This window comes from Anser brachyrhynchus (assembly GCF_964034855.1).
Source record: "Anser brachyrhynchus genome assembly, chromosome: 15".
NCBI classification, from domain to species: Eukaryota; Metazoa; Chordata; class Aves; order Anseriformes; family Anatidae; genus Anser; species Anser brachyrhynchus.
In genome coordinates, this window is record NC_137733.1 from 17,001,801 (window position 1) to 17,015,270 (window position 13,470).

Genomic DNA, 13,470 nt, shown 5'->3' on the forward strand with positions numbered 1-13,470 from the left:
CACAGATTAATGGGATTCAAAAAAGTTCGTAGAAGGAAAAAAATAGCATCAATGTACAGACAAGTATTCTGCTTACCATGGTATATCGGAAACATGACTTAAAACATGGAATGTGAATATGACAAAGATATACAATGAAATAAAAACCCTTGAAAGAACAGTGTATTAAAGAACACAAAAGAGCTAACAACAGCAAGTGATGAGCACTGGGACAGAACTGTTCATGGCACTGAGCTCTTGAGGCACAGCACCAAAAGAATGTGGTTTATCAACATTTTGATGACTCCTCAGGATTAGGAGGAGGAATGGTTATTTAAAAAGTAAATTTCTGCAGAAAAAAAATCTAAACAGACTCAAGTTTTTGATACAGCTCTAAAATCACAGGTTACATTTTCAGGAGGGTAATAATTCTCCCCAGCTGTCCTATCAGTGCATAAATACAGATAACTGCTGACAAGAGCATTAATTTTAGTGCTAAGTTATTATACTTTGTTAAGTATCTTTAAGGGCACAGTACTTAGATTTAAAACAAGAAATACTCACTCTTCCAGAAGAAGCTAACTGCTACATTCTAATGAACATGGAATTCTGTAAATTCTCATTTAGAACAATATACATCCAGGTAAGAATGACATTTTCCTCTCCCAACACATTTATTTCACGCTTATGGACAGTAACTACTGTATAGACCTAAAGTGACTGCAGTCCACAATTAGGTCCCAGCAAAAGCAAGTAGTGAAAACTGCAGATTAATAAAGAGACGGCAGCTCCGGCTGAAGACAAGCCTCCAGGGCTGGGTTCTGAGAGAATCTGTGAGGGAGAAGATGCTAATGGAGACAAGCCCAGGGAGATGAGACGGACTGGGTGAGGATCAGCACAGGATCACTGTTGCTGACATGGGAGCCCTGTCCTGGATGCACGAGCACGCACAGGACTGGGCCCCCCAGAAGAGGGGAGAAGCAGCTGTGCAGGCCTGCAGGAGCACCCAAAGTTGGGCCTTGGGGCTGCCACGCCGCCCGGCAGCAGCTTCTGCAAGTCCGAGGGGAAGGTGGAAAAGAACCAGTGTAGGAGGGCTGCTGAGTTGGAGGACCAGAGCAGGAAGACTGAAGTCTCACTGGCTACACAAGGCACTACTGGGACTAACAGCTTGACAGCCACAAGATGAATCCAAGCTGGGCTGCTCAAAAAGCTTAGTAAAATCTATTTTGGTAGAGTAAGGTGCAGACAAACTGCCCATGAAGGGCTGCTCTAAAAGCACAAGGCACTGCCTTTAATTTTGAGATTGTGTTCTACAAATAAAGTCCACTTTGAAGTCCATATGAAGATGCATGAAGAAGGCAGTACTGTTTACAGCCTACTGTTACAACTGAGAAGTTTAATTTCTATTGTCTTATCATCAAGATTAAATACTACCGAGACATTCCAAATCAGCCTCTAATTGTGAAAGTACTTTTTTGCAAGGTCAGGTAGTTTAAGACTTCTTAAACTATCAAGCACAATTTTGGCAGGGGGGTTGGACCCAATGATCTCTTGAGGTCCCTTCCAACCCCTACAATCCTGTGGTTCTGTGATTATCCACACTTGAAACACAGTAATACCAGTAACTGAACCATCTTACAGATCCCAGCGCACTAACAGCCTCTGTCAGCCACACGCGATGGCTTACGCGCCTTAGAAAGGCGGGCATATTCCTGACAGCCCCTTTCCAGGCAGTCTGAATGCCAAATTCAAAGGGCAGAAGATTGATAGGAGGAACATGACCCCAGAACTTTGCGAGTCTCCCCTCTGATCTGCTTTTTAGTTCAAAGATATCAGGAAAACCACGAAGGACATTAATCTCCATTAAGCTACGTTTGAACTGAAAATGTGACCTACAGGCCTTACTGTCTGCACCCACAGGGCATCCTCAGCGTACAAAGACATCAAACAATTGCTCCACTATATGCTGCAAGGGCATTCCAGAAAGTGGGCCTATTGTAGAAGCCTTTCCAGTACTGAGTTATATTGCTTCTCTTCAGACAGGAACACATTTAACAGAGATACTTGAAATGGAGCATTACACTTCACAAAACAGAAAGCAAGCTACGGCAATCCTATGTCAAAGTCTGAGATAAATATAAAAAGGAACACTGTGAAACATGTTTGTAAAACAAACAGCCCCATGCTTCTAAGCTCTTTAGTTAGATAAGAACCTCCCTCCCCTTCGCAAGCCCCCAAGAGCAAACAAACAAGTGAGTAAATTCTTCCACTTGGGTGTAGCCAGTCTGCTCTGTGCCTGGGAAAGCCTTGCTTGCAAAATTTTTTTGGCAACGAGCAGCAGGACTTCTGGCTTTCACTTCTTGTTACTATTCTGCAGTTAACCAAGAAAACAGATGGGCCCTTGAAGGCTATCAAGGTGTTTTAACAGCCTTTTTGCCATTTAATTGCACACGTTCCTTTAGAAATTAAAAATTATATTGTCAAACTGTAAAGATACTTATGTTTCAAACAAAGCAGTTCCCTGGAAAGCAGGGCAAAGTGTTTCAGGTCAGCTCATTTCACCCTTACTCAAGATGATTTCACTTGTTCTTGCTGAATTCAAGTTTTAAAGCCGATATATTCTCTCACCTTCTACTTTAATCCAAACAGCTGGAGAGATTTGAAACAAAAGAAACACCTCATTTGTTTGGCCTATGTGTTTTCTGCAGAGGTCTTGAACTTAAAACATACTAACATGCTTTGTAATTGACTTGAAATCACCATTACACTCCAAGTTCAAAGGAGCAGCTAGCACATCTAACTTCCCCAGCCAATTCACCTTCTGCCTTTTTTTTTTTCTGTACGAACCTTTCACAAAATAACCAAAGGAAGAAAAATATGTAGAAGAACAAGTCTATAGCCAAATTTGTTTCATGTGATTAGTCAACCTTGTTAATCTAACAGTTGCAACTAAAATTCCACCATGAAACTAATGTTTGATTAGATGGCATTCTTTTAGAAAGATGACAAGTCTGCAAACAGAACAAATGTCAGGATGACAGATTTGAGAATATTGCAGGCTAAATATGAAACATTTGTACGTTTATTCAGAGCAATTCCAGGCTTTTACAAAAATGTCATTATCAGTGAGCAAGCAGCTGGTATGCTTTTTGCCACTTCTTTTAAGGCCCAAGATGACCTCTTCAAGAGAAGCACAAATGAAGACAGAAACCAGCTGTGCCTAATCATAGCTTCTTCCCAGCTCATCATACTCCACCAGACAGCCTGGCAAGTCATTAGCACTAATGGTTCATAAGCTTAACGAGCTAGTTCATCTAATCAAAAGAAAAAAAGAAAAAGAAAAAAAAAGAAAAAAAGAAGAAAAAAAGCTTCTTCCTTCACTTTATCAAGCTATATGATAGGATTCAGAAAGAGAAGCAACAGTTTTTCCTTGCAAATTTTAAGTTTTTTCATGTGCTGAGAAGTCAGCCAAGGACATCATTGCTTTCATCCCTGTCATTTGCATTTTTCCCTCCACACTGGGTACTCAGAAGGCTCAAATTTAGAAACAGAATTTTAAGAATGCATATTAACTGTGTTACGATACCTGCAACAGGTCTTCACTAAGTACCTCCGTTTTCTCAGCCCTAAGTGAGGAAAAAAAGAACACAGTCAAATTAGCATGCTCAGGGTCAAAGATTGCCTTTAGTAACTGCTTAGTTGCAAGTGTAACCCATTACAACCACCGCTGCAAACACCACCACGTTCACCATGCCGTAGGTAGCACTGGCTCTTGGCCACTGCCAAGGAAGAAACACTGATGGCTTGCCCAGCGCAGAGTGCTCGGGAAAGCCTGACATTCCCGAAATTCTCAGCCCACAGCACTAATCCACTGCATCGAGTACAGAGATATTTCAAACTGCACACGACTTAACACAAACTGGAATCCTGAAAAACTTCTCTTAAATGCAAATGTTTCCTTTTTCCTAGAGATCTGCTCCAGAAAAAATGCAACTGGTTTCTACATCTATGTTACATAATCAAAGTTTACATTATCCCCCCTTTAAATAACTCTAGCCCTTAATTTGGCTTAATGCAAGAGAAACAAATTAGAGGCAGGTATTTCAGCAGTTCATTCACCCTCTGTGCTGACCCACTTTTATATATTTACGTGATATGAAACAGACACCACAGAAGAGGAATTCCAGCATACCAGAAGAGAACACACATTAACCTAACAGGCAGTTTTGTGAAATGAAACAGCCACCTCAGATGGCATAATTCAAAACAATTTCTAAAAACATTTAGGATACCTACAACTGGATACGTATGCATCATTAAACCACTGAACTGCTGCAAATCCCATGAACTAGCAGGGAGTACCACGCAGGCTTATGTGAAAAAGCTTTCAATTTGACTGAGAGTTCACAGTTTTTCCCACCCATACTGCAGCAATCAAATTACAGTTACTATAAAATTTTACAAATTCTCTATTAGCTATTGAGAAATACAAAATGAATTTTACCTTTGGAAGAAAAAAGGCTCATTCTAATATTATCCCATGATCACAATCCTCCCATTATACTACTTAAAAGTTACTGGATGCTTTTGAACAGCTTTAGGCACAATATTAATTTAAACCCACCAAATACTTGCCTAGAAATTGCACACAACCTCACATTCATAAAAAGTATGATTTCTCCCTCCCCCGCTTTTTCCTAGGTAGTAATACCCATTTGAGTGAAAAAGTAAAGAAATTTACATAAAGTGCTGGCAGAAGTTTATTTTCATTTTAAATATTGTTACCTGCAGACTATGCATCGTTGTGCAAAACAATTCTTGTGTATACAACAAGTCCCCTTTGCACATGTGATTGGTTTATCAAGTATTTAGGGTCACAACCAGAAAATCCAGATCTCCTTTGAAGTCAGGGATTGTTTTTACCAGTCATCGGCTGTGGCAGCACGGTGTCCCCAGGCCAGAGCTGATTTAGAAAAGCCACTTATGATGATGTCAGGTTTGGAAACGCAGAGGGAAGACCTCACCCTTCCTGCAGGCCCACATTCCACCTTTAATAATGAAGCCAAGAAAGAGCCACTAAATAATATTGTTTTTCAGTGACCACTGCCATGAAACAGAGAACGTAGCCTTGTGACAGCAGCTCGGCCCTTATCTCCTTGCTGAGCCGTCAACAGGGGAAAAGCGACAAACCAGCAAAGGTACCTGCCTACCTCGGCACAACAGCTACTACTGCTTCTAGTTCTAAGTTTATGTCTAACTGCAGCTCCACGGGACACTAATTCCTTCTGCCAACTAATTAAAGAATTAGAAAACCTATGCTAAACATTTTTTTCCACTGCTCCTTACCCCTTATTAGGTCTTGTTTGTGCCTTTCCTACTAGGTAGCATGAAGCAACAGAGGAACAGTGCCTCCTGGAATCACGAGCTGGGTAGCAAGGGGAAGATACAGCTGCAGAGAAGCTCCCCGGCCACTACAGCTCCCAGGAGCCCATCAGAGCAGGTGACTGGCCCTTGGCTGGGAGCCCACCGCCTCAAGCCTCTCCCCAGGCACGCCACGGACACAGCCGGCCTCACGCTAAGGTTACTTGGCTGTTGGCATTCCCAGCAGCTGGACTCCATGCCATCAAAACAGTTAACTCACCATCGCACGGGGATGCCCCTGCAAGCCATTACTAACAGGAAAAGCATGGCAGAGCCCCTGCTGGGCCAGGAGGCCCCAAACGTGTTGTTTCTGCAGGATCCGTAGGCGCTTCTGCATGGTGGGATGCCCGCAACTGGGAGCTGGAGCTGAGCACAGGACCCAGTGGTGCAGTGGGCACATGCCGGCTGCTCGGCTCCTCGCAAGGCGAAACAGCCGCTGGGCCGGCGGCCGAGCACCACGAGCAGGGCTGCGCCGGTCCCCTGGGAAAGGGGCGGTTCTGAGGAGCGGAGGTGAAGGTTCCTGCTACACCTCGAGGCAGGACACTGTTATGGCAAAACTTTTATATGCGATGGCTGGTACAAAGTTCTTCAAGTAAAATTCAGCGGTGCATTTTTAAAAGACTGATTCTAAAAACAAAATGGTGAATGCGCAATGGCATATTGCAGCTATAATCATCCCCATAACCAATACAGAGGATAAATACTGAGTTCCTTTGAAACATTACTTCCAAACTGTTTTCTGCAAGGAATGAGCACAACATTAACCCACTGCACGCACACCAAGCACACGGCTCCCTGTACCTCTGGAAACAGCAGATGAGAATTCCTGAGATAAAAATGTGTACCTTTATTGGGGCAAGAATTTACATTTGCACATATGAAATAAAGGAGATCTATTAAACCAGAGCTGGAAAGTTAAAAAAAAATAAATATAAAGCTTCATCTAAACAATGTTTGAGATCTCACTGGCTTCACAGCAGAATCCTGTCCACCATCAAGGCATCAGTACTGACCGGGGAAGATCTCCAGAGCAGGTCAAAGCTACAAAACCAGTGGAAATTTACACCCCCGAAAGGCTAACAAGGAGGGAACAAGAGCAATCCTGACACGCAGAGCCATAAAAACTTGGACATTCACAACAGAACAAGTGACTCAGTTCAAGTATCAAAGTGGAAACAGAAACCCTGACTCACGCACCGAGGCCGGGATGCGGAGCTGGCAGCAGGTGATGCCCCGGGAGGGCAGCTCGTGTCGTGACGGAAAGACGAGTCTGCGCTCCCAAACTCTGGGAAGACTTCAGCGGAAATGAGGAGATACCCACCCGAAACATGAGACTAAATTAAAGCTAGCCTTCTCACTGTTTGATTTTCCTTAAAGTATTTGTTTGTTACTCAGAGTAACCAGATTAGCGCTTGCTGGCAAGTTAACGCTTTGCAGCACCTTTGCGGGGCGCTGCGCTAGCAGCACATCCTGCCTGCTTCCACAGCACAATAGGCAGGACTTGGTGCCAGGAAAAATGGAAGAATCAGCAGCTCTGTTCCAAAACAAGGAATCCAGAATTAGGTGACAACTTCCCTTCTAAAAGCTTTGCTTTTTTAATCCTACACTGTCTGCTTCATAGCAAATATAACTTAAAGATGTTTCGGGACTAGCAGCTTAGTTCAACATGGTACTAAATTCCAGGGACAGCCTGCCTTCTTAAGCAGTATGAACTATATATAACCCAACTTTATGGAGCCTAATCATTAAATACATCAAATCACTTCAAAATCAAAAAAACCCTGCCCTTGGGAAAGACCTGAACAAGACAAACTCAATGACCCCTTTCCAACAAAGGCACAGGAGAACAGCACCAACGTTCAGGAGAACCTAGGCCTGAGTACCATTTACTCTGCACCGAAAGTGACTGCTACAATCAGTATCCAAATGTGAAACAGATCATCGCTTATGGCAGCATCTTTCTTAAGTTCTACTTGTTTTGGACTTTCCTTGAAATGAAGGTGATGCAGGGAACCCCTCGTCTTTCAGCTCAGCAGATGCGAGGTACACTCCGTCCCTTCCTCCTCCCTGGCAGCCAGGCGCACATAAGGCTCGTTACCTAAACTAGATTTTAAAACAATACAGGCTGTAACACACAGATTTCCTGTTCCCTGTATTCTACCCATGTTCGGTATTTCTGTATGCTTTTCAGAAGCTGAGATCTTAAACATCAGTATGTTAAAGGAAATGTGCGTAACTGGAAAGCAAAAAATTCCATGACTGTGGCCTTTGTAAGTGTGTACATTAAAGGGCACTTTTCAAAATCACTTCATTACAGAGGAAGTATTTTGCTTCCTTTGGCAATCTGTGGGAATACTCAGCTTTCTGGATATACTACAGGAGTTTGGTTTAACCTGCGCAGCATCTTGAGGACAAGCCAGAGCAAAAACGTTTGGCCAAGTGCACTCCTCACCACAGAAACCAAGTTTATTGCGCTACACAAGCCTCAAATTAATCCCCTTTGACTCGCTTCCATGACAAAACTAGCACTCAAACTGGAGGTAAAGCAACAAATACCAACCTTCACTGCAGGTGATTTTTTTCAAAATCAATATTCTGCAAGTTATTTTTAAACAAGCTTTAACATCACTTCAGAATGACCGTCAGATGAGAATCACCTTTCAATATTTACTTAGTGTTTAGTGACCACCGCTAGCAACCAGCCACCAGTTAGACTTCAAGCCTGCCTATTACCCCTGGTTTTCACCCAAATTAACAATATACACTTCTGCACAAGTATTAAAAATGTGTTCATAGTAAATCTGATGACTGTGGAGACTTTAGTGTCAGTAGCAGAAATCAAAACCAAAGGTTCCTGTTTTGGAGGCGATAACCCTCAAACTGACTTCCTATGGGAAGTCCTCGATGGAGAACTGTTTTTCATACTTAAGTGATGCTCAAGGCATCAATTTTAACCCATGTGGTTACTGCAGTTTTTGTGCTTCCTTTTGAAATGCTTTAAAAAATGGTGCATCACCTCCGAAGCACCAAAATGCTTCATTAATTAATGCACCTTCAGAACCCCAGTAGGTGCAAAACTACAACTTGGGACTCAATAAAGAGAGAACTGTTTCTACTCCTCTGCCTTCCTTCATTTTCTCCATTGAGTTTCTCCATCAAACTGCCCGATCGCTCAATCTAAAAGCTACAACATTGACCTCTTTGTAATCTCAGCCACCCACTTTTGAAGAATGAGGCTTGTCTGCCCAAATTAAAGGCAGACGGGGCTTTAGAAAGATGATCTTGGAAATAAAGCAGACCATGCCTTCACAGTCGCAGGGAAGCCCATGACAGCCTGTTCGCATTAATAGATCTGAAATTCCTTACTAAGTGAAATGGATCCAAGGCCTCCTCTCCCAGGCGAAGCAGTAAATTTAGCTATTAAGGACAACCGCAGCCCAAGCCAAATCCTATTTTAAGGCCGTTCTAGGAGGCACAGCCACAGCAGCAAGGCCCACACCACGCTGCAGAACTCCAAACCCCTCCCTGTGAAACAAACAGGTTTTAGTATTTGATGTTGAGAATTAAACCACATATACTACAGTGTGAGGAAAGAAATACTGCTTAAACAGTTAGGTCTATCTAACAAATCAAGGTAATTACGAGCAACACACACTACAAATTAGAGACAAATTTCAGTTGAACTTTCTAGATGACAAAACTACAATTGTGGTTTAAATGCAAAACAAGATTTAAAGCAGTTTTGTCCTGATAGAGGAAGTCACGTTTCAGTGAGCAGTCTTTGAGTCTGATAGTTTTTAAGCTTCTGGTTACAAATAAAAATTTACAATTAAGTGCTTTCAGTCAACTGTTGTCCCAGCAAACTGAATACTTACTGCTATTCTGTTTCATACCATTACAAAGCTTTAGCTGGTGAAGCTCTCCCTGTATTCCTTTTTACTTTCAAAAAAAACAAACAAAAAACCACCACCCAGAACGTACATTAGGACATAACAACAAAATGTGATTTCTCTTTACGGTACATTTGATTTGCATTTTGTTCAGAAGGTATTAGCACTTCTGCAAAATGCTGTGGTGAGGGATTAAAATTCTAGATGCTTAAATCCAGCCAGGATGAAATCTAGCAGTGGTCGTATGTTTCTTCCAAAGTAAAAGCTCCTATTAAGCTGTGAAAAAACAGCGAGGAAAAAAAACACAAAGAATTTGAGACCAACACAAAGTAAAGATACAGAAGAATAATCTTCTGAGCTGATCAAATCACAGTGTATTTTCAATGCCTCGCTTTTTTTCCCTTCAGTATTACCATATAAATTTCTCATGCTAAGTGAACTCAAATATTTAACACCACTGGAGAACTTGACCTTTCCAAACATGTCAGTTTATTAATTTATAAAAGATGTATGCAAACATCCTTATACAATATCTTGGTAAAGAATTATTTTTAACATTTAGCTGCCCAATATTTATTTACATTTAAAAGTTTATTTTCACGTAAGACCAAGCAAGCAACCTTTGCTTCCCCAGAGTAAATTTATCTAAAACTAGGTGGGTACAACTTTGATATGAAAAACAGGAGGGCAGAAAAACCGTAGAGCACGAGGTTGTAACCACGGCGTGCCAGCACCAACGCAACCGCTGCCGGGACGGGCGCTCCCATTGCCTGCCTGGGCCGCCGCAGCCGCTCAGCACCACCAGGACGCTCGGTCTCGCCCCAAGGGCAGCCAGGCTCTGGGCGTGCCGGGGTCACAGTGCTACCGCCCCACGGTGAGGGATTGCTACAGCCCTTCTCCTTCCTGAGCACTGGGACGAGATCCGTCCCCTGCAGCAAGGTGCCAGGAGCAGAGCCGCTGAGGGACCCGCAGCCTGGGGCCACCGTTTCCTTAGGGCCCAGGAGCCGCGTCTTCCTGCCACCCTCAGCTGCTCGTCCCGCTGCTGCACCGCGGCCAGCCCAGGGGGTTGAAAAATAACCGGGCCAGAAGAAAACCCATTTTTCGGTCAGATCAGCTTCACCACCAGGTGAAGCCTGGGAGCACGGGGCAGGGGTGGGAATAAATGGAAGGGGAGCTCGGGAACCACCGCGTCGGCAGGGAGAGTGAGCGCTGCTGCGGGGCCGAAGTCAGCCGTACCTCTGCAAACATGGAGTTAAGCCGGCGAGCGACATTTCTGGATAAAAGACTGGCTCAGTTATTTCCTACCTGTGGGTTTGGCAGCTTTTAATTTTAGACAAGGATTAGTTCCCTTGCCAGATTACCTGCTGACACAAGAACTCCCTTATGATTAAAGAAAAATACAACTCAGACATACCCCGAACTTTCACGTGAGACGTTACTTTCCATTCTAGCTACTACAAAAGTGGACGGCCCACCAAGTAAAAATACTTGAATTTTGTGATTTTTTTTAAAACCAGAAACCCTTCATTGTCAATCATTACAAAAGACCAGAAGAAGCAGTACTTATCTTTTGCAAATAGTAAACTTTTTCAGTGCCAACATGTTTGAATAGGATAAACATACAATACAAGAATGAGCAAACTACAACTGCTACAAAATCATAGTTTGTTTTTTTTTTTGCACGTTTGTATGGTTTTGGACTTTGGCAGGACATTTCAAGCTACATATTACATTGCATAAGTGTAAAAAAAAACACATTAGAATTCAAAATGAACATTTCAAAGTTAACGCTGTTGTTAATTTAATACATTGTCCAGACAGGTCTATTTTAAGTCTAAGGATTCATAAAACTGGCAAGTGAAAGCCTCTGAAAAGGAACCAAACTGAATTCAACACAAAAAGCAAAACAAGGAAATACAGAAGAGGCAGAACAATGAAGTAGGAATAGAAAGTAAAAATGCAAAGAGGAGCTGGAAGCATTGAAATAACAGTAAAAAAAAAAAGCCCAATGTAATTCAGCAACCTGGAACATCATACGATTGACTAACAGGACAGTCACAAAGTAGGGATTACTCTATGTCCACCATTTCATGGTGAAGCCTTTGCACTGATTTTCTGATTAACAATTAACAGCCAAACCCTTTATTATGTTTCACCAACAGGAAAACCAGCTTCTAATTGAGTTGAGTCTCTGCTGGTTAGCCTGCAATTGAGACTACTCATCCAATTACTGGGTTTTACAACGCTGGATACACAAGTCTGTTTTTCTGTTGCTTGGATACGGGATATACAAGGCCGGATTAATGCGCGTAACATGGAGAACCGTGCCATTACCACTCTGCCACGTGTTGCACACCATGTTTTTTGGTGTTCTATCATGAAACTGAAAGTTAACTCTATTGCTAGATTCCTGAGCGAAATATGAGCCTCTAACAGCCTAGTAAAAGTTTATTAACACTTCAACGCACACTTGGACTTCCTGTTACAAAACCAGGATTACTTTACCCTTGTGTTCCATTCCTACAAAAACCACGGACAGATCAGAACACTTAGTCTGCAGGGGAAATCGGCTTACAGCAGGACAAACCAGCTAAATGTTCAACTGAAAGAGAAGCTGCAACAGCTGAGCTCACACATTTCTATTTTCTGTAGAAAATGAAGGTAGGATAGAAAGCTAGTATTTTTATACAGAAAAATAATTTTTAATCAGTTGGATTATTTCTTGTGGATTACTTGATAACTGGTTCATTTATGTCAAAAAAGTTGGCATCGGAATTGTTGTGCCTTTCAAATCCCTGTAACAGCCATAACTCCCAAATCTGGATGCACAGCAACTTATCTTCTAAATAGAAGGTCAACCTCACTCATTTACAGTTTTCTCCTCATCTTCTCTCTGCAACTGTCAGATGTAGAAGTTATCAGCTTTTCTTGTATTAATTTTCACCCTGGAAGTGTTGTTGAGATCTTGAGAAATATGCAGTATGGACAAAGAGCATATTTATACAAAAGTCTCCATTGAATGATTTCTGGTGCAGGACAACTTGTAAGACAGATGAAAGAACTCCTCCTTTATAGATCCTTCCTATTTAAAATTGATTCAGGTATTTTGCGTAGTCAATTCTGCAGATTCCTCGGCTCCTTGAGTCACTCTGCTGCAGTCACTCCAGGATGTTCCTGTCATTTTGCAATGCAATTAACTGCACCAGAAAACAATCTGTGTCAAGGAAAAAAAGGCTCCTCCTCAGTTGAGAGAAGAACTTGTGACCTCACCCAGCTGGCTTGTATTTATGAAAGCTAGCTTCCTGTTGAGACAGCAGGACTGTCCAAGCATAAGATGCACCACTATTCTAACATGCTTTTATCAGCAATGGCATAAGGATTACAAACTCAAACATTTAAAGCATTTGGTTCCTAAGGAATACATTTTAGTCAAAACATTTTAAATCAGTCAAGGAAGCAATGTTGCAGATAAAAAAGATGCTTGCAAGTTCCCCCTTCTTCTCTTGTCTAGACATCCAGCACTGCTTTAAGCACAGCACCGCGCTGAGGATCAAGTTTAGCCTTGCTTGCAAGGCTGGGATGGCGAGCAGTCAGGCAGCCTGAACCAGGAGGTAATCACACACACTGATCTGGTAAAACCACTCGATACGTCAGCACCAAGTGCTGCGAAGCTATTTGGTTCTGAATTACAGGAGGTCAGCCACAACCTCCCCAGTTTGGCCTGTGCTGTTAAACTCCCACGGGTTTCAGACCAGAGCTACCCACGGCACACGGGGCACAGCTGACTGACGTGCTATGTAAGGCCCAACACGAAGGGCTGGAGGTTCTCCCAAAGCACTAAAATGTGGAGCTGCTAATTCTAACAAGCTACAAAATGTGGTGGGTTTTTTTTTTGGTCAACACTGTGCACAATATTAAAAAAACATCTAACACGCTGACACTTTCTATTTAACTATACCCTAAAAAGACCATACATGTTTGGCTTTTCATTATTTGCTAATAGTGTCCTCCAATCTAAAGAACAGTTCCGGTTACAGATCCGTTATCACTAATGAACCTAAAAATACTATGCAAGTATCCAAGAAATACATTTGCTTTCCTAAATCCCAAGCGTATCGCATTACAGCATCACGTGGAAGCAGCTCATTAGATCACTTCTAGCTATTTTAGCAGCTTAAAT

At 42.3% G+C, this 13,470-nt stretch overlaps 1 protein-coding gene across 6 annotated transcripts in view; it reads right to left on the reverse strand.

Moving 5' to 3' along the window:
* The window catches only part of ARHGAP17 (Rho GTPase activating protein 17), a 42,305-nt gene that overhangs the window by 20,586 nt on the left and 8,249 nt on the right, over positions 1-13,470 (reverse strand). For all 6 annotated transcript variants that reach the window (XM_080556764.1, XM_080556759.1, XM_080556762.1 and 3 more), the window contains exon 2: positions 3,566-3,605. In XM_080556764.1, coding sequence (XP_080412890.1) covers positions 3,566-3,605 — 40 coding nt within the window. The remainder of the gene's footprint in view (positions 1-3,565; positions 3,606-13,470) is intronic.